Source organism: Geotrypetes seraphini, chromosome 8, assembly GCF_902459505.1.
Source record: "Geotrypetes seraphini chromosome 8, aGeoSer1.1, whole genome shotgun sequence".
Taxonomy (NCBI): Eukaryota; Metazoa; Chordata; class Amphibia; order Gymnophiona; family Dermophiidae; genus Geotrypetes; species Geotrypetes seraphini.
Window position 1 is genome coordinate 4,188,392 of NC_047091.1, and position 21,735 is coordinate 4,210,126.

Below are 21,735 nucleotides of genomic sequence, written 5' to 3' on the forward strand. Positions count from 1 at the left end.
GTGATCCCCTTCTTAATCATTCCAAGCATTCTGTTCGCCCTTTCCGCTGACGCTGCGCATGGCTTCATCGACTTGTCGACCAGTACTCCCAAGTCTCTTTCCTGGGGGGGGTCTCTCCGAGTACTGCACCAGACATCCGGTATTCGTGTACAAGATTTTTGTTACTGATATGCATCACCTTACAAATTCACGTTAAACTTCATTTGCTATGTCACGGCCCATTTCTCGAGCATGTTTATGTCCTGTTGCAGGTCTTCGTAATCCTCCTGCGTCTTCACTTCTCTGAATAACTTAGTAAAGTTTGCAAATTTAATCACCTCGCTAGTCGTTCCAATTTCCAGGTCATTTATAAATATGTTGAAGAGCACAGGCCCAAGCACTGAACCCTGCGGCACTCCACCGGTGACGCTTTTCCAGTCCGAGTATTGTCCATTTACCCCCCACTCTCTGTTTTCTATCTGCCAACCAGTTATTTTCTTTTCGTGTCTTTTTGACCGGGTCGCCGGTCTTGCACAGGCCGCCTGGCCTCGCAGGGCCGCGGCCGTATTTTTTCTTATGTCCCAGCCTCGTACCGGGTTTAAGAACTGCACTAAGTGCATCCGATTAATCTCCATCACCGATCCTCATCGTTGGTGTGTGGAGTGCCTGGGTGCGGAGCACCGCGCCGAGTCGTGTCCGCGTTGTGCGACTTTGCAGCCGCGGGCTCTTCAAAGGAGGGTGGCCAAGATTCTCCAACTATTTGGCCCACTGGATCCTGTGGGGCAGGCCTCGAGCTCGGCCTCGGCACCAATGGTAGGTTCCTTGGCCTCGAAGTCACCCTCGACCTCGAAGACTCCGGTCTCGGCCCCTCTGGTTACCCCAGCTTCAGGTAAGTCTCCTCTTTCCTCCTCAGGTGCGCCGGCAAAGAAGCCTACCTTGGAGTCTCATGTGAGTGCCGTGTCATCAGCCTCTTCAAGACATCATTCAAAGCGTGCCTCCTCTTGTAGGGAATACTCTTCCTCGAGGTCGCCCCCGATGGAGCGCACTGCTGCATCTATGACTCAACATTCTTTGGTCTCGGTGCCTATGTTTGAGGATATACTTAAGGCTTTCCTTACCACGCAGCTTTCCTCGGTGGTGAGCCAGCTGGTCCTGGCCTCGACACCTCTGACCTCGGTCTCGACCCAGCCCCGGTCTGACCAGCCTGAGCGTCCTTCTCTTGTGTCTCGGGGCCCTGTCCGCAAGACTCGCAGGATTCCCTCGAGCGATTCTTCATCTCCGGAGTCAGGGCCTGTAACTTTCCGCGGGCCCGGGAAAGGGGGTCGCTTTTCGCCCACTACTTTGTCGAGGCTTGTCACTTCTAAAAAGCTGCGGTCTTCTCCGCCCCTTCGGGGACGGTCTACGACCACGAGGCATACCCTTGTTCTAGAATTGGATTCTGGTTTGCATTCCCCTTCGTGGCGAATGGCCGTTTCTTAGGGGTCTTCTTCAAAACCTGTGGGGGATTTTTCCTTCTCCCCATCTTCTCTGAGGCCCCGCAGGCTGGTCTCTTGGACTCTGGGATCCTCCCTGAGCCACCTTCCACGGGGTCGTTCCATGATGCCCCCGAGGCAGTTTAGTCGAGCCTCCTCGATCTCCCAGTTGCGAGACTCCGAGGCTCCGGCGATTTACTCGAGGGAAATTTCTCCCTCTTTCTCTGCTGCCCAAGATCTCGCTTGGGGTCCCCTCAGGAGGATGAGTCTTCTTCTCGAAACTCCTCCTTTACTCGTTTAATTTCTGACATGGGTAAGGCCCTGAACCTGGACCTCCAGTCTTGAGTCCCGTTATACCCAGAAATACCTGGCGGAGATGGGGGTTACTCATCCGCCCCCCGAGGCGCTGCGTTTGCCTCTGCATCAGGTTCTCCGGCAAACATTCCTCCGGAACCTGAAGATGCCTTATGCGGTTCTGGCCATTCCATCCAAATTGGAGTCCTGTTACCGGACGATCCCGGTGAAGGGGTTTGGAAGTTCTCAGCTTTCCCACCAATCCTTGGTGGTTGAGTCTTCCTTGAAAAAGTCCAACCCCTCAAAAGTTTTGGCTGCCGTCCCTCCGGGCCCGGAGAGATGTACCATGGACAAGTTTGGTCGCTGTCTTTATCAAAACTCAATGATGGCGAACCATATCCTCAACTCTAACTTTAATTTCACGTCCTATCTCTGGTTCTGTGTGGACGCCCGCCACTCGTTCCAGGCGGACATGCCGGCTTCTCGGCGTCGGGAGTTCCGTCTTCTGGAGGAGACGCTCTCCCAGCTCTGCCTCTATATGTTTCAGGCGGCCTACAACGCCTTCGAGTTGTCCTCAAGGGTCACGGCCTTTGCGATCGCCATGCGTCGCCTCGCTTGGCTCAGGATTGTGGATATGGACCCGAATCTCCAGGATCGTCTTGAGAATCTCCCTTGCATGGGTAATGAGCTGTTTGATGATTCCATTGAGGCGGCCACTAAGCGCCTCTCGGAACACGAACGGTCCTTTGCCTCTCTGGTGAGGCTTAAGCCTAAGACTCCTCCGACTCGGCAATACAAAATTCCTCTCCGGATGTACCCGCAGAAATCTATTCCTGTGTTCTCTCGGCCTCCTTCGAAGCGGCCGCAGCAACAGCAGCAGCGTGAAGCTAAGACCTAGCCGCCTAGGCCGTCTTTTTGACAATTCCAGTCTGAGCCTTCGGGTTCCCTCCTGGAGCCTTCCACCCTGCCCATCGGGGGTCGTCTCCATCATTTCTATCCCCAGTGGGAAAGTCTTACCACCGACAGTTGGGTTCTTTCCATCGTCCGGGAAGGGTTCACCTTCACTTCAGTCGCGTACCCCCTGACCTTCCTCCAAGAGAGTTTCCTTCTGCCTGGTCTCTCAGATGCCTCTCGTTCTGCAGAAAGCTCAGGCCCTGCTTCGCCTTAGGGCGGTCGAGGAGGTTTCTCTGGACCATTGGAATACAGGGTTTTATTCCCAGTATTTTCTGGTGCCCAAAATGACAGGAGATCTGCGTCCGATTCTGGACCTCCGTGCTCTGAGCAAGTTTCTGGTCAGGGAACAGTTCAGGATGCTCACCCTCCCTACATTGTACCCCCTCTTGGACGAGGGGGGATTGGCTGTGCTCGTTGGACCTCAAGGAGGCGTACATGCACATTCCGATACATCCGGCCTCTCGCCGATACCTGAGAGTCCGGGTGGGGAATCTCCACCTCCAGTATTGTGTTCTTCACTTTGGCCTGGCGGCCTCTCCGAGGGTTTTCACAAAATGTCTAGTTGTGGTAGCTGCAGCCCTGCGTCTCCGCGGCCTGCAGGTGTTTCCCTACCTCGACGACTGGTTGATCAAAGCGTCCTCTCGCCAGGAGGTTCTGCGAGCGACGAATCAAACCATTTTGCTCCTTCAGTCTCGGATTCGAGGTAAACTTCCCCAAGTCTCACCTCTGTCCATCTCAGTCTCTCGGGTTCATCGGAGTGGTCCTGGACAAGGTTTGTCTCCGCTCCTACTTGCCTCGGCCTTGTCAGGAGGCCCTTGTTCGTTTATGCCAGAGGGTCACCCGCCTGTCCTCGGCCCCGGCTCAGCTCATTATGGTCTTGCTCGGTCACATGGCCTCCACGGTTCACGTGACTCCTTTTGCCAGACTTCACCTCCGTATCCCTCAATGGACTCAAGATCGGGATCCTGTCTCTCGGCTCATTGTCGTGACTCCTTTGTTGAGACGGTCTCCCCATTGGTGGATGCTCTCTTCCAGTTTTTCCAGAGGTTTTCTGTTTCATGCTCCTCCTCCACAGAAGATCCTCACGACAGACTCGTCGACCTATACTTGGGGAGCTCATCTGGACGGTCATCGCACTCGGGGTCTCTGGTCAATCTGCTGGAGCTTCGAGCATTTTTCCTCGCTCTGAAAGCTTTTTGTCACCTGCTTCCCAACCGAGTGATGCTGCTCCGCACGGACAACCAGGTCGCCATGTATTATATCAACAAACAAGTGGGCACGGGGTCCCTATCCCTGTGCCAAGAGGCGATGCGGCTCTGGGATTAGGCCATCTGCCGCAACATATTCCTTCGAGCGGTCTACATTCAGGGCCAGCACAATTGGCGGACAAGTTGAGACGCCTTCTGCAGCCTCACGAATGGTCTTTCCATTCCTCGACTCTACATCAGGTGTTTGCTCATTGGGGGACTCCGGACGTCGATCTGTTCGCATCCCCCCTCAATCACAAGTTGCCCCGCTTCTGCTCCAGGGTTTACACCCCGCTCAGGATCGAGGCGGATGCTTTTCTGCTGGATTGGACGGACCTGTTTCTGTATGCATTCCCTCTGATTCTGAAGACTCTCGTCAAGCTCAAGTCCACGCGTGCCACCATGATTCTGATAGCTCCTCGGTGGCCCCGACAGCCATGGTTCGCCCTTCTGTTGCAACTCAGTTCCAGGGAGCCTCTTCTTCTGCCTGTTTTTCTTTCTCTGCTTCATCCCAACCTGCAGTCTCTGCACTTAACAGCTTGGTTCCTCGAGACTTAATGCCCTCGTTCCAGTTCTCCCGGCCTGTGCTGGACGTCCTGGAAGCGTCTTGGAAGGAGTCTACTCGCCATTGTTACTATCAGAAGTGGACCCACTTTTTTTCCTGGTGTGCTACTCGTCAGCAGGAGCCGATCTCTGCCTCCTTGACTGCTGTCCTGGATTATCTGTTACACTTATCTGGCGTTGGACTCAAGTCCTCCTCGGTTCGAGTTCACCTTAGTGCCATTGCTGCTTTTCATCAGCCGATTGACGGGAAGCCTATCTCTATTCATCCTGTGGTTTCCCGCTTCATGAAGGGACTTTTCCACATTCATCCGACCCTTAAACCTCCTCCTGTGGTTTGGGATTTTAATGTGGTCCTTGCTCAATTGATGAAACCCCCGTTCGAGCCGATGGCACGGGCTCCGTTGAAGTATCTCACTTGGAAGGTTGTGTTTCTTATTGCCCTCAGTTCTGCCCGTCGGGTCAGTGAGCTTCAAGCCTTGGTGGCGGACCCACCCTTCACTGTCTTCCATCATGATAAGGTGGTTCTCCCTACCCATCCTAAGGTTGTTTCTGATTTTCACTTCAACCAATCTATTGTTCTTCCTGTGTTTTTTCCGAAGCCCCATTCTCACCCTGGAGAAGTGGCTCTGCATTCTCTTGATTGTAAGCGTGCACTGGCCTTCTACTAGAAGCGCACCGCTCCTCATCGTACTGCTCCCCAGCAGTTCTCTTTCGATCCTAATCGCTTGGTTCGCGCTGTTTTTAAGCAAACCATTTCTAACTGGTTGGCCACTTGTATCTCTTTCTGTTACACTCAGGCTGGTCTTTCCCTGCCGGGTCGAGTCACAGGCCACAAGGTCAGAGCGATGGCGGCGTCTGTTGCTTTCCTCATGGTGGAGAAGAAGATTAAGGCGAAGATAAGAACTGTAAAATCGCTAGAGCAAGCATAGTCTCTTTTTAAGGACACAGTCATCGAAGTGCAAAATTTATATATACCACCTATCAACAAGGGATCCAAGAGGAAAAAGAACAAGGAACTGGCGTGGCTCACTGTAGCGGTGAAGGAAGCGATCAGAGACAAGAAGACTTCGTTTAAGGAATGGAAAAGGTCAAAAACAGATGAAAACTGGAAAAAACAAAATCAAAGCAGGTGCCATAAGGCGGTAACATAGTAGATGACAGCAGATAAAGACCCGAATGGTCCATCCAGTCTGCCCAACCTGATTCAATTTAAATTTTTACATTTTTTTCTTAGCTATTTCTGGGCAAGAATCCAAAGCTCTACTCGGTACTGTGCTTGGGTTCCAACTGCTAAAATCTCCATTAAAACCTACTCCATCCCATCTACACCCTCCAAGCCATTGAAGCCCTCCCCAGCCCATCCCCCTGTAGTCCTTTTTGCACTCGTCTTCTTGGGTTTTTTTATATTTCACGAACGCTAACTCTTTCGCCTTTATTTTCTCTGCCACTAGTTTGGAGAACCGAATCGGCTTCCTTTTTCTCTTATTTTTATTGATTTTCTTCACATAAAGGTCCGTAGCCATTTTTATCGCTCCTTTCAGCTTAGACCACTGTCTTTCCACTTCTCTTATGTCCTTCCATCCTAACAACTCTTTCTTCAGGTACTCTCCCATTGCATTAAAGTCTATACGTTTGAAATCTAGGACTTTAAGTATCGTGCGGCCGCGCTCCACTTTAGCCGTTATATCAAACCGTTTGATGATCGCTACTTCCCAGGTGAGCATCCATTCGAACATTAGAGATTTGTGAGGACCGGATCCAATATCGCTTTTTCCCTCGTGGGTTCCGTCAACATTTGTCTGAGCAGAGCCTTTTGAAAGGCATCCACAATCTCCCTACTTCTTTCCGATTCCGCAGATGGAACATTCCAGTCCGCATCCGGCAGGTTGAAATCTCCCAACAGCAGAACCTCCTCTTTCCTTCCAAACTTTTGGATATCCACAATCAGATCCTTATCAATTTGCTATGATTGAGTCGGAGGTCTGTAGACTACACCCACACAGATAAAAGTTCCATCTTCTCTTTTCAGAGCGATCCATATCGCTTCTTCCTCTCCCCAGGTCCCTTGCATTTCGGTCGTTTGGATATTGATCGTTACATAGAGAGCTACTACTCTACCTTTTTGACCATCTCTGTCCTTCCTAAAAAGATTATATCTGTTATGTTTGCATCCCATCCATGTGATTCACTGAACCATGTCTCTGTGATAGCGACAATATCTAGATCTGCCTCTAACATCAGGGCATGCAGATCATGAACTTTGTTACTTAGACTGCGAGCATTTGTGGTCAAAGCTTTCCAGCTATTTTCCAGTGGTAATCTCCTTTTTCTTATAGATTTTTGTTTTTGTTTCATTTTCCATTGCAATACTAAGAAATGAGTTGCTGATATTATATATGTTGCAATCTTTGCTACTATCACATCTTTTCTTTTGTTGGGGGTGGTCTCTATAATTGTCCTTCATACATACACCACCCCCACCTTCTAGTTTAAATGCCTTGAAACATATTGTCTAAATTTCTCTGTAAGGTTTCTTTTTCCTGCTGTAGTAATATGTAGCCCATCAGTGCAATATAGCTTCTTGTCCTTCCATGTATTTCCCCATCCTCCTATGTACCTGAAACCTTCTTGATGACACCAGGCTTTGAGCCATCTATTAAAGTCCTCTGTGTTTTTCACTCTTTGCTCTCCCTTTCCATATGCAGGCAGTATTTCAGAAAAAGCTAAAGTCTTTACAAAAGGTTTCATGCCGTCACCAAGCTCCCGAAAAGCTTTCTGAGCTGCAAGTGTGGAGTTGTTGGCCAGGTCATTTGTTCCCAGATGGATAACAACATCAGTGTTAAAATCCTTAGTTTCTTCCATAATTATAGTCTGTATTTGCCTGGAACTCCTGGTAGCTGAGGATCCTGGAAGACATTTCACTATTTTGGTCTCCTCGCCTTGTGTTCCAAGGTTAATGCCTCTGATGATGGAATCTCCCAACAGTAATAGTTTTCTGTTTTTGGCTTTTCTATTTGTGCTTAGGGTGAGCTTGTTCTCTTGAGTTACCTTCATTGGTTCCAGTCCCACCTCCCTTCTTTTTTCTTGAGTATCGCAGTGTACTAGTGGAGCGAAGGAATTCTTTAGAGGTAATATTAGTGAAGGTGGATGTTTCTGTGTTGCATGTACTATGACCCATTTATTCCTAGGCTGTTTTGTTCTTTGAGGTAGAGGTGGTAAGTTGGTATGATTTTGTGGAGCGATGGAAGCTGCTTTAATTGTATTCAATTCCTGTTTAAGTTTGCAGAGCTCCTCCTTAATACTAGCAAGTTGAAGACAGATGGGGCAAGTCTTAAGCCTCCAAATAGTGTGTCTTGGAATTAAAGCACCACAGTGATTGCATAGAATAAAGGTCATCTTGATTGGTTGTGAAGTGACCTGATTTGAGTAGTCCTGATTATTTGGGTCTCTATATATGAACAGTGGTCCCTGGGGTGGGTGGGACTATAAGTCTTACCTTATTCCTATTAAAAAGAAGAGGAAATAAGATTTAACAAAGGAAAGAGAAGGGTTTATTTTTTGTGTTTTTTTTAAAGTAAGAAACAGGGAGGAGGAGAAGAGAAATTAAGCAGATATAATGCTGAAAAATGAAAAGAGCAGAATATGAAATGCTGAGCAACTTAGCTTTTAGAAGTTCACAGGGCAGCCTTGTTCACAGCACTGTCCCAAAGATAATGCAGTTAACCTTAGTAATAAATCAGAGCCCCTCCCTTCTACATCTAATCAGCAGAAAACAATGGCTGAAAACTAGTAAGTCAGAAATGCAGGCTCTATGCCAAATCAGTGGCTACCCTAAAACACAGGATTTTAAACAGAAATGCAGGCTCTAAACCAATTCGGTAAGAGGAGCCAAAAGAGACTAAGAGGAAAAAATATCCAAGGAGGCAAAAAACTTCAAGCTGTTTTTTTCGATATATTAAGGGGAAACGAACCGCGAAGGAAGCGGTGGGGCCATTGGATGACCATGGAGTAAAGGGAGTGCTAAAGGGCCCGCTGACATATGTTTTCTCCTCCAAGGAAAGAATAATATGATAAACTTCAGGCAATACACAAACATCCCAAGGATTGTGGTGTATTCTTCTCAAAAGGTTTCACTTTTATTTTTACTGCTTGCCCCTCCCTCCTCACACTTAGTTCTTTGCGCAGTTAAGGGGTTGATTCTTTGTATATTGATTTGCAAAGGAGCAATGGGGCTAAGGTCTTTTTCTCAACTCTGTATATTTTATAACATTTTTGCTGTGAAGAAGCATGTTATATCTGTAGACACAAATTCACAGTTTTGATATCTTCTAGAAAAAATGCCTGCATAACTATTAATGGATTAATGGAATTAACCATCTAGATTTTCCTCAACTCCCCCCTCCCCCCCCACCTATTTGATATAGCCTTCAATTCATAATCCTACTGCTCACCACCCTAGGCAGCTGATTAACCATCTAATTGTATCCCCCACCCTGGTATCCTGTTTGTCTGTCTTGACTGTTAAGATTATAATCTCTTTCATTCAGGGACTGCCTCCTTTGTGATTATGTACAGAACTGCGTACATCTGTTCGTGCTCTAAATATAATTAATAATAGTAGTAAAAAAAAAAAAAAATTATAAAAAAAATACAATTTAAATTTTAAAAATATCATTGATTTTTATCCACCAGTCATATAATCAGATGTAGTTAAGAACATAAGTATTGCCCCTGTCGGGTCAGAACAGAGGTCCATCGTGCCCGGCAGTCCGCTCACACGGCGGTCCCTCAGGTCCATGACCTGATAGTGCTCTTAACCTAAAACTCTAATACCTTTTTCACTTAATGTCCTGTAAAGTAACCCTCTATCTGTACCCTGCAATCCCCATCGCTTCCAGTTAAGAAGTATTCCTTAGAAACTGCCTCCCCCTGTTCTTTAGTGTCCCCATTTACAAAACTTCTCTTTCCCTATATAGACCTTAAAGTATTTAACTGCCCCTCAAACTACCTCTGTAACTTCCCCACCCTCAAAGATACCACGCTGCAACTGCCCCATCATCTAATCTGCATCTCCAAAACTACCTCGCCACAACTACTCCCCCATCTCAAAAATGCCTACCCCACCAAAGTATACCCCTTTCCATACCTTCCCCCAAACTTTCCTCACTGCTTCTGTATGTTTCCACCTCCAACTGTTCTAACTCCCAGGACTGCCCTGTTCCTAGCTAACCCCACCACCTCCTTCACTCCTCGAAGCTAACCCTATCAAGTCAGAGACACATGTGCACATGGAGGGTTTAGCTTCAACCCAAGACCGTAATCCATGCTCCGCATGCTTTCCCCACTTGTTATATATGAAGTGCCAATTTATTTCTATGTTGGAATTTCCTGCTTGTCTGTCATTTGTCTCTATAGTCAAGAAGTAAAAATATGCAAATTGATTTAACCCGATAAGCCCATTACTCTATAAGCAGCGGCCAAGTTTCTGGTTTTATTTGCATACTTTTGCTTTTGCAAAACAACTGGAAACCAGTTTTGACTGTTACATTTTACCAGAACTGTTGGTGTTCCTGCAATACTGAGAGTACTTTAAGAACTTTATAAAAATGAAACCCTTGCTGTGTATGCAAGTTGAGTGGTAGATATTTTAGCCAATCTGATTGGTTGATCTGTACAAGGTATTGTGTGGCAAATATTCACTAATGTATGATTCCTTCCTGGATAGGAGAATAACTCCAGTTGGACCATCACCTCAAAACCACACTAGCTCTGCCCATAGGGTCAGCCGATCCCAGAACAGCTCTGCGGCAGGAGATGAACGGCGGGCCACATCCCGAGAACGCTCTGGGTCTCGTGAGAGAAGTGCTTCCTGGTCAGCAACTCGGGAACACCTCGTGGACAGAGAAGGTCGGAGTGGAAGCCGGTCTTGTGCTGCCCATCTAACACCATCCCCCTCAGGTGATGATTCTGGATTTAAGCTGTGGCTGTATCAACTACGGTAACTTGGTTAAGTGTTTCAATGAATTAGTGATCAGACTTGTGAGAATTATACATAACATTTCTCTGAATACAGGTAGTTCATATTGGTCACATTTTAATAGTGCTGATTGGAATGTAATTTCTTAAGGTTTATGCAGAAAAGCATTAATGATAAGTTGTGGCATCATTGGTGAACCTGAGAATTGAGCTGCTTTTACATGTTTCTAGAGCTTTTTGCATACTCTTGATGAGCATATATTAGATAAAGCATATCATTGAAGTTTCTTAGGGTTCCCCCCAGTTTGTCTTTGTTCATCCTTGCTCATGGGTGGTGTTTTATTGATTTTTATGCTAATTTTTCAGTTTTTCCAGCATGTGGTCTTGCTCAGTCATAGTTCAGCTCCTGGCCTTGTTAAAGTCTTAAGTCGGATTTTTCTGTAGGTCTTACATTTTCTGTTAGCATATTGCAATTTTGAAAGGTTTTGTATTGGCCTTGCTGTCTCCATTGATCAGAGGGTTTTGTTGGTTTTTTTGCCATGATTGAATGATTTAATTTTGCAATTTGTTTTTCTCATTTGGAAACTGAAAGACTGCACAAAAAAGGCAAAAGTATACTTTTTCCAAAACCCACACAATAACAAAAATAAACATAAAGAGTATTCCAGTGCAATAGGCGAGTCATTCTGGACAAGTGGGTTAATCCCAATGGCTGCGAGCCATCTGCAGTAGGAATCCACTCCAGATTTAATCTGTGGCTCTCCTCTGCTTCACAGGGAGCTCTACTGCCACCTGTAGTTTTTCCCTTCTGCTTGCAAGCCTGAAAAAGTGTTTCTGTTCTGCTCTCCCTTTTTTCTTATTTTTTTTGGTGTTTTTGACCCTTTTCAGGTTTTTAGTGAGTGTTCACTTTCAGCTCTTCCTGCATAGATAAGCAGATTATAGTCTGCAGCTGACGGGCCTGTATTAGTTTCTTTGGAGCCCGGGGCTATTTATTTATTTATTTTTTGCTTTAGGATAAAATAATATATTAGTTGTGTTGATAAAAATTTATAAACAAAGCCCTGCCAGCTGAACATCTTTCTCTAGTTCAGCAGCCAGAACTTTGATTTATAAGAAAGGAATAAGCTAAATATTGCAGTACTTAGGCTTATATGGATGCTGCGGGGACGATGATGGGGCAGTGAAGGGGATGGCGGCGACGGAGCGGTGAAGGGAATGGCGGTGACGGGGCGGTGAAGGGGACGGTGGGCCGGGGACAGGGCAGTGACGGGGACAGATTTTTCCCCCGTGTCATTCTCTAATTGGAATGATAGAAGCTTGTAACAGATAAAAGCAGAATGCATTAACAATACAGTGCAGATAAAATACATCGGATTAAAAATAGAAGAAACTTGTAGACAGTTAAAAAGAATGCATTTAAAATACCAACCTTAACAAGCTGATACAAATAAAAATCATCAAGTTAAAATTTGAAGAATTTATTAAGAAATAAAGCAGAAAGCATTAGGATACCAACCTATCAAAAAGTTGTGTCTTTAGCAATTTTCTAAAATCAAAGTAGGAAGAGACCTCTAACATAGTTTTTCCAAGCCATTAATTCAGTTTGGCGGCCTTAAATGCGAGGGTTCTCTCAAGGAACTTCTTATAACGACATAATTTTATGGAAGGATATGTAAACAAGTGTACTCTACGTGTAGTCTTATTAACATGACTCAAGGAAAAGTGAGGCACAAGATAGCCTGGTGATAAACCAGAAACTGACTTATAACAAATACAAGAAAATTTAAACAAAATTCTAGACTCAATCGGTAACCAATGGAGTTTCAAATAAAAAGGAGTAATATGCTCCCATTTTTTTAAAACCAAAAATGAGGCGAACAGCAGTATTCTGAATCACTCTAAATTTTTCAAGAATTTTCTGGTAAGCACCTAAATATATAATGTTACAGTAATCGAGAATACTTAAGATAGAGGACTGTACCAATAGGCGAAAAGAAGTTTTGTCAAAATACTTCTTAATGGTGCGAAGCTTCCAAAGCACCGAGATGCATTTCTTAAACAATAATTCAGTGTGTTGTTCCAGTGTAAGATGTTTATCCAGGGTCACACCCAATATTTTTATGGATTGTTCTATATTATAGTCCAAACCATTCAAATGTATTATTGTTTCTTTGATCTTATCGTTGGGAGTTGCTAAAAAGAATTTAGTTTTTTCCGCGTTTAGTTTCAGTTTAAAAGCAGTCATCCAGAGTTCAATCTGACTTAAAATGGTCACTAAAGAACTTATGAACTCAGGTAACAGACAAGTTAACGGAATGACTATAGTAATGCCATCCACATAATTGTAAAACTTGAGCTTTAGGCTTTGCAACAAATTTCCCAGTGAGAAAAGATAAATGTTAAACAAAGTAAGGGATAGAGGCGAACCCCACAAGAATTTTCCCAACGATAGGACAAAGTATCATCCTTGAACACTTGGTACGCCAACTGAGGCGTCAAAAGAGTTCAGAACTACTCCCACAACAGGTTATACATACAGTCATATGAAAAAAATAGGACACCCCACGAAATATTCAGTTCTTTCTTAAGAAATGTTCACATATTGATGTCAAATTTTTATTTTTATTTTTTTTTAATTTATCTCTGGAAAAGAAAGTGATGTAATTGCAGGTCAACAACAAAAATCTTCCTTGATTTACTCATGAAACAAAAGATAGCCATAAAAATGTATATTCTAACTGAGAAATAAATTAGGACATCCTACTATTAATTATTTCAATAGCGCTACCAGACGCACGCACGCAGCGCTGCACAGAGTCACAAAGAGTAAGAAAACAGTTCCTGCTCGAAAGAGCTTACAGTCTAGCTACTGCCACCCCTTTGGCTGAAATAACCGCAGTAAGACGCTTCTTGTAGCCATCTACCAGTCTCTGAGGAAACATACCATGAAAATTTCAGAGGTTCTGAAACGTAATGTTGTCCTGTGACACTGCATGTTCTTCAGCTACTTGGTTTCTCATTCTCAGGAACTCGGCTGTCACGATTTGACCCTACTGCATATGTGAAAGACAAAGAAAGGAAGCAGAAAGAGGCTGAAATGAAAAAGTAAGTTACTGCTATTTTTATTTATTTAATTTGTTTTCTATCCCAATTATACATAATTACAGTACAAGTCTACAATACAAGGTTGTATCCTAAATTGATACAAACTAGGGGTCTAATACCAACAACTATAGAGTTTACAGATTACAATTTGCCATAGTTATCTTTAACAGTGCATGTTTTTTCAATGCAAGTTTTTATCCTAATGTGATACATTGGATCTATTGGCAATGTACATTCTCTGTAATTGATTGGTCATGGGTAGGTAATAGCTGTTACTCCTCTTTTTTGTGTATATTCAGGAGCCTGCTAAAGCTTGATTTTCTAAGGGACATAGCATACGTCGTGTAATTATCATTGTCTTTAGGCCAGGTTTTAGTAATCAGTCAACAAGAAGGAATGTACAGTACGGAGGAAAACACCCGCGTCTATCATACGAAAAAAAGGTTCTCTGCACAAAAGAGCAGAAATTCCAAAATACTCCTTGTTGAGACAACGGTGACCAGTAAAACTATTGTGAACGTCAGGTCCAGAAGAAATACATCCTATAGTGATTCAAAGGAAGCCTCATCAAGGCTCTATAAAACAATGTTAAGAGTCTGAAAGGAAAAGAAGATGCAAAGGAGGATGCGGAAAAAGCATCCCTCTCATACACGTGGTCAGATCAGAAAGAGCAGTAAGCGAATTAGCTCCTCTGCGTGCCCAAAAACACACAAAACCTGCAACCTGAGCTTTCAGGGAGGCCACTGCCAGACTTCTGGCTATACGCTCCTGAAGGAAAACGGAGGCCTCGCCAGGTGTACCCTGGCATAGTATTTAGTCCCTATATCACTCTAAGCTTCTCATAAGAGATGCGCATCTAGCTTACCCTTACCTATGTCACCTTAAGCCACTCATAAGGAGGTGTACATCTAACTTACCCTTAAACCCTAGAACGGTGGATTCCTCAATTACCTCTTCTGGGAGAGCATTTCAGGTTTCCACCACTCGTTGCGTGAAGCAGAACTTCTTGATATTTGTCCTGAACCTGTCCCCCCTTAGCTTTAATCCATGTCCTCTTGTCCTTGTCACATTGGACATTGTAAATAGTTTTTTTATCCTGCTCTATTTGGTCGATTCCTTTCAGTATTTTGAAAGTCTCGATCATGTCCCCTCGCAGTCTCCTCTTCTCAAGGGAGAACAATCCCAGTCTCTTAAGTTGTTCCTCATATTCCAAGTTCTCCATGCCCTTTATTAGCTTCATTGCTCGTCTCTGCACCCTCTCGAGTACTTTTAAATCCTTCTTTAGGTATGGAGACCAATGTTGGACGCAGTATTCCAAGTGTGGTCTGACCATCGCTCTATAAAGCGGTAGTATTACTTTCTCCGATCTACTCGTGATTCCCTTCTTTATCGTGCCTAGCATTCTATTCGCTTTTTTTGCTGCTGCTTAGCATTCTATTTGCTTTTTTTGCTGCCGTCGCACATTGCGCCGACAGCTTCAGTGTCCTATCGATTAATACGCCCATGTCCCTCTCCTGTTCGGTTTTTCCCAGAGTTGCACATGACATACTGTACTTGTGGTCCTTATTTTTTCTTCCTAAGTGCATGACTTTGCATTTTTCTACATTAAACTTCATCTACCATTTATCTGCCCAATTTTCCAATCGGCTCAATTTGCTCTGGAGTTCCTCGCTGTCCTTCTGCGATTTGATTGCCCGGCATAGCTTTGTGTCATCTGTGAACCTGATGATCTCACTGGATGTTCCATCCTCCAGGTCATTTATGAAGATATTAAATAAGATGAAACATAGAAACATAGAAATAGACGGCAGATAAGGGCCACGGCTCACCAAGTCTGCCCACCCCAATAACCCTCCCCTACCTTTCTCTGTGAAGAGATCCCACGTGGCGATCCCATTTTAACTTAAAATCAGGCACGCTCCTGGCCTCGACCACCTACAGTGGAAGATTATTCCAGTGATCAACCACCCTCTTGGTGAAGAAGTATTTCCTGATGTCACCATGTAGTTTCCCGCCCCTGATTTTCCACGGATGCCCTCTTGTTGCCGTGGGGCCTTTGAAAAAGAAGATATCCTCCTCCACCTCTATACGGCCTGTGAGATATTTGAACGTCTCGATCATGTCCCCCCTCTCTCTGCGTTCCTCGAGTGAGTATAGCTGCAATTTTTTCAGCCTTTCCTCATACGGGAGATCTTTGAGCCCCGAGACCATCCGGGTGGCCATACGCTGGACCGACTCAAGTCTCAGCACATCTTTGCGGTAATGCGGCCTCCAAAATTGTACACAGTACTCCAGATGGGGTCTCACCATGGATCTGTACAATGGCATAATGACTTCGGGCTTCCGGCTGACGAAACCCCTACGTATACAACCTATGATTTGTCTAGCCTTAGATGAAGCTTTCTCCACTTGCTTGGCAGTCTTCATGTCCTCACTGATGATCACCCCTAAGTCACGTTCTGCTACAGTCCTTGGTAGGATTTTACCATTAAAGATGTACGTCTTGCATGGATTTTGGCTGCCCAGGTGCATGACTTTACATTTTCCGGTATTGAAACTGAGTAGCCAGGTCCTGGACCAGTGCTCCAGTAGGAGTAGGTCGTGCACCATACTGTCAGGCATTGAGTTTCCGTCTGGCCCTGTGCTTTGGTCTGACGTGTTCCTGCCTACTACATTGCATAGTTTGGCGTCATTGGCGAATAGCGCTATTTTACCTTGAAGTCCCTCAGCCAAGTCCCTTATGAAGATGTTGAATAGGATCGGGCCCAAGACCGAGCCCTGCGGCACTCCACTGATCACCTCCGTCTTTTCGGAGGGGGTGCCGTTCACCATCACCCTCTGAAGCCTACCTCCAAGCCAGTCCCTAACCCATGCTGTCAATGTGTCTCCTAATCCTATAGAGCTCATCTTGTTCAACAACCTGCGGTGTGGCACGCTATCGAATGCTTTGCTGAAATCCAAGTATACGATGTCTAGGGACTCCCCAACATCCAGCTTCCCTGTCACCCAATCAAAGAAGCTGATTAGGTTAGATTGGCAGGACCTCCCCTTAGTAAATCCATGTTGACGCGTATCTCGTAGATTCTCCTCGTCTAAGATCGTATCCAATTGGCATTTGATTAGAGTTCCATTAGCTTGCTCACTATTTTTTTTTGTAATTGTTTATTTATAACAAAGAATCGCACATCGCCACAGCAGTACTGTGCCAAATCAGAACAATCAATCAATCAACAGAATAGCAAACCCCCCCGAAACCCCCCCCCAGCCCACCCCCTCCCCCCCCCCGTAACAGCATACAACACCCATCATCTCCTGTAAGCCAGAAATCCCCCCCCACGGGCATCTAAGCACCCGAGGAAAGGAAGGAGAAAAAGGAGAAAAAGAATACATAATTAACATAGAAAAACACAAAACCAGATCAAAACAGACCCCCAAAACCCAAATCTATATCAGATCCAGCAGGTCAGCTGACAACAGAGGTCTCTAGATCCAATTCCTCCACAGCCAAGTATCTTCCCCAAAGATCATAATATTGCTGCCAACGTCTAGTCAGCAGAGCCGAAAGCCTATAGCGTTCACAAACCCAGCCCAATTTAGCTCTCATAAGAGGTAACGTGGGTATAATCGTGCTTCGCCAATGGCGAGCCACAGTCAACCTAGCTGCCGTGAACGCCAACTGTACCAGACTATCCTGGGAAGCATCAACCCCCCCCGCAGGAAACCCCAATAAGGCCACTTCCGCTCTTTCAGGTAGGGGCACCTGGAGGAGAGCCCCCACATAGTGAAACACCTGTCTCCAGAATTCTTGAAGTGACTGGCAGCTCCACCACATATGAAAAAAGGTTGCCCGCTGCCCACATCCCCTCCAGCACAAGGCTGAGCCCTGAGCAGACATCTTGCTCATATGAACCGGGGTCATGTACCAGCGGACCAGAATCTTAAGAGCAGGGCAGATGATGACTCTTCTGGGCCACATGGCCTCTACCGTCCACGTCATACCCTTTGCCCGTCTCTACCTGAGGATTCCTCAATGGATCCTGGCATCTCAATGGCGCCAGGACCGGGACCCGATCGATCGTCCCGTGACAGTGACACCCCCCAAAAAAAAAAATAAATTCACAAATAACCGAATCCGCGGATGCTGAAACCGCAGATTCGGAGGGGGGGAAGTGTATTTTGCAGAGCAAGCCAGTTCATGTTTTACTTGTGGTGATGGATATTCTCCCCTGTACCTTCTTGTCCTGGATTTTTAGGTATGTGCTTGGCTTTGTGACTGAACTAAGATTTTTTGCTGACTCTCAAGCCTATGGGGTAGAACATGTGTTCTAAAAAAATGTGGATTTCTGCAACACTCAAACTGCGTGTTGGGATTGAATACCTAGTGTATGGAATCCTCCAGGGAGTAACTAAAAGAAGAATATCAAAGGTATAAACCAGTGGTCTCAAACTCGCGGCCCGGGGGCAAATGCGGCCCACCAAGTACTATTTTGAGGCCCTCGGTCTGTTTATCATAATCACAAAAGTAAAATAAAACAATTTCTTAATCATATGTCTCTTTAGCGATAAATTACAATATTATTATTAAGACTTAGCCAAAAGGAAAGATTTATAAACTATAAAGAGTTTTACCTCATGCAAAATTGTCATTTCTTTAGTAAGACATTAACTCTTTTTTTCTGAGGCCCTCCAAGTACCGACAAATCCCAAATGTGGCCCTGCAAAGGGTTTCAGTTTGAGACCACTGGTATAAACCTAATCTTCCGTTACTTCTGCCCATGCAGCTCTACCAGTTCATTTTATTTGTGCCTTTCAGCTTTTTTGGGTCCTTCTAGAACTGAGACCCTAACACATATAGTTCTCCCAGTGTCCCTCTTTCTTGACCTGAAGCAACTTCTACTCATTTATATGTCAAGGAGGATTTCTCTCTGATGTTTGTCTCTTTTTACCTCTGCAGTATACGAAGGATAAGGAGGGACATGAGTAGCTCCCCAGCAAGTGATCGAGGCCGCCTACCTTCCAGGGTCTCCAGAAGGCATACGGGAAGGAACCTTCAAGGTGTCAGCTCATCAGGTAGAGGGTATACCTATTCAAATTATGAAGATCATAATTCATAGATCAAATTTGCTTGTTATCACTGGGATACAGGAAATCAACAACACAGCAAACGAACCATGTGAAAGGATTTGCCGTCAGCTAAAAGGAGTGTAGTAAGCAAACTTTATTGGTGATCCAAGTCACCAATAAAACTTGTTTACTACACCCCTTTTTTGTTCCCAACTATACTTCCTTTGACATGTTTTATCACTATAAAAAGGAGTAGAGGATTAGCCAGGTAGTTAGAGCTGCTGCCTCAGCACCCTGAGGTTGTGGGTTCAAACCCACAACTCTGGACAAATTACTTATCCCAGGACAAGCAGGCATGATATTCTCACATGTGGGTGACGTCATCTACGGAGCCCCGATGCGGAAGCATTTTCAAGCAAACTTGATTGAAGATTTAAGTTTGCTCTGCTGCTCCACGCATGTGTGCCTTCCTGCTCCATTAGGGGGCGCATCCCCTCGTGGTCTCCAGTTCAAAATTTTCCGCTGAGCCTAGAAGTCGTGTTTTTTCAGGCTCTGCCCCAACTGCCTTCTAGCACCGCAATTTTTTCTTGTTTTTCTCGATTTAGTCGCTGTGTGCGAGTTTTTTTCTTGTTTCAACTGTTCCTGCTTCGTTTTTCACCGACCCGGAGGCTTCCGGGTCCCCGTGGCCGCGTGGCTATTCGAGCCGTGGCCAGTTTCGATTCTATGTTCCGGCCTTTGACCGGCTTTAAAAAGTGCTTCTGGTGCGAGCGGCTTCTTTCCATCACAGACCCGCATCGCCGGTGCATCCTCTGCCTGGGGGCCGCTCATCCTACCGACTCCTGCCCCCAGTGCGCTACCTTCCAGAACTGGGCCCTCCGTCGAAGGAAAGCCCGCATGGCGGATCTTTTCGCCCCGGACCAACCCTCTACCTCGGCCTCGAGGTCGGCCCCGGCCTTGACCTTGGCCCCGAATACCTCGGCATCGCCCCGAGACTCGAACCCGAAGTCCTCGGGACAACAGAAGACCTCGGCTCCGGGTAAGTCCCCTCTTCCCTCTTCAGGTTCTGTACCAGCAAAGAAACCGGCCTCGGGGACACCGGCGACGCATGGCGGAAGTCCCATGCTTACAGCCCCGGCGAAGCCCTCCAAGCCTTCGGGCCGTGCCTCCACCACACGGGAATACTCTGATACGAGGTCGCCCCCGGTGGAGTGCACCGAGGCAGTGGACATGCCCTCAATGCTGTCCGTGCCCGTTTTCCAGGACCTACTCCGAGCGATGATCTCGTCGGAGCTGTCCGCTGCAATGGCCCATTTGCAACCGGCCTCGACCTCGACCCCGCATGTGCCAGACCAGCCTGAGCCTCGCGTTGAGCCACCTCGAAGAAAAGCGCTCAAGCTTCGCCGCATTCTATCCTCCTCGGACTCCTCACCGAGGCACCCGAGGCGCTCTCCCTCCACAGACCGCCGCGGTGCAAAACGTCGTGCTAAAACGACAGAAACCTCGAACCGCCGTACCTCCAAGAAGGCCCGGGGTTCCCCCACTCTACGAGGCCGTTCACCTACACCTCGTACGGGACCGCTAAGGGTGGCTGAGTTATCACTCTCCAACCCGCGCATCCTCCGAACTCCCCCTCGGACCGGGACTCCGACCCGAGGTTGTAGGTCTTCACCGAGGGAGTCCGGGTCGAGGTCACCGATTCGACACCGATCGGTACCTCGAACCCCGACATCGTCTCCTAGGGGCTCCTTGAGACGTCTGAGATCTACGACCCCGGAACACTTTCACAGAGCTTCCCCGGTCTCGGAGCGTGGATCGGAGCAGGAACCTCGATACTCGAGGGAAGCCTCCCCATCCTTCTCCACCCGACGGAGGTCTCGTTCACCGACCCCGCACGGGGCCTCGGGAACATCTCGCCCATCCTTCACTCGCTTTGTCCAGGACATGGGCCACACTTTGGACTTAGACCTCCAGTCCGACTCCAGATACTCGAAGGAATACCTAGCGGAGCTGGATATGCCATCACTGCCCAGAGAGTCCCTCCGCTTACCGCCTTACCGGTACTCCAACAGGCCTTCTTCAGGAACCTGGAGACCCCCTACATGGTCACAGCCGTACCCTCCAAAATGGAGGCCAAGTACCGCACAGTACCCTACCCGGGATTCGAACAACCACAGCTCTCCCACCAGTCGCTGCTGGTAGAATCCTCCTTGAAAAAGGCCCACCCATCTCGGGTCTCAGCCGCGGTTCCCCCAGGCCGAGAAGGCCGAACCCTAGACAAGTTCGGCAGGAGACTATATCAAAATGCCATGATGGCCTCTAGGGTGCAAAGCTACACTTTCACCTTCACGTCCTACCTCAAACACCTCATTGGACTATTGAGAGCCTTTGAGACTGACCTACCGGCCTCTCGCCAAGGAGCGTTTGGCCTGCTTTTAGAGTCCCTCTCCAACCTGCACCTCCATCTATTCCACGCGGCCTACGATGGCTTCGAACTCTCCTCCAGAGAGGCAGCCTTTGCTATCGCCATGCGCCGACTAGCTTGGCTGCGCCTAGTCGACATGGACCCCAACTTACAGGACCGGTTGGCTAACCTACCCTGCGTGGGAAAAGAACTGTTCGACGACACGATCGAGGCGGCTACAAAACGCCTCTCCGAACACGCTCGTTTGCCTCCCTCGTCCGACAAAAACCTAAACCGCCCGCGCCTAGGCCGTTCAGGGCCCCTCCACGCCGCTACCCACAAAAATCCACCCCTTCCTTCTCGCGGCCTCCACCCAGGCGTCCGCAAGCCCACCACCGGGCAATGCCCAAGTCCCAACCGCCTGCGACTTCCAAACCATCCCCGTCCTTTTGACGGGATTCGCCATAGTCCCAGGCCTCCTTCCCATCGGGGGCCGCCTCAAAGCCTTTTACCCTCGCTGGGAACAAGTCACGTTGGACGCATGGGTCCTTGGCGTGATCTCATCAGGATACTCTCTCAACTTTCAGGCCATTCCTCCAGACAACCCCCCAAGGAATTGCCCTCCCAACCGGACGCAGCTACCCCTACTCCTCTCCGAGGCTCGAGACCTGCTTCGCCT

General features: G+C 47.0%; 1 protein-coding gene across 5 annotated transcripts in view; it reads left to right on the top strand.

Moving 5' to 3' along the window:
- The window catches only part of CCDC61 (coiled-coil domain containing 61), a 111,868-nt gene that overhangs the window by 51,979 nt on the left and 38,154 nt on the right, over window positions 1–21,735 (top strand). For all 5 annotated transcript variants that reach the window (XR_004540415.1, XM_033956038.1, XM_033956039.1 and 2 more), the window contains 3 exons: window positions 10,236–10,468; window positions 13,513–13,591; window positions 18,546–18,661. Coding sequence is in view for 4 of the 5 variants with exons in the window: in XM_033956038.1 (XP_033811929.1) it covers window positions 10,236–10,468; window positions 13,513–13,591; window positions 18,546–18,661 (428 nt within the window). In the remaining variant the exon portion in view is untranslated. The remainder of the gene's footprint in view (window positions 1–10,235; window positions 10,469–13,512; window positions 13,592–18,545; window positions 18,662–21,735) is intronic.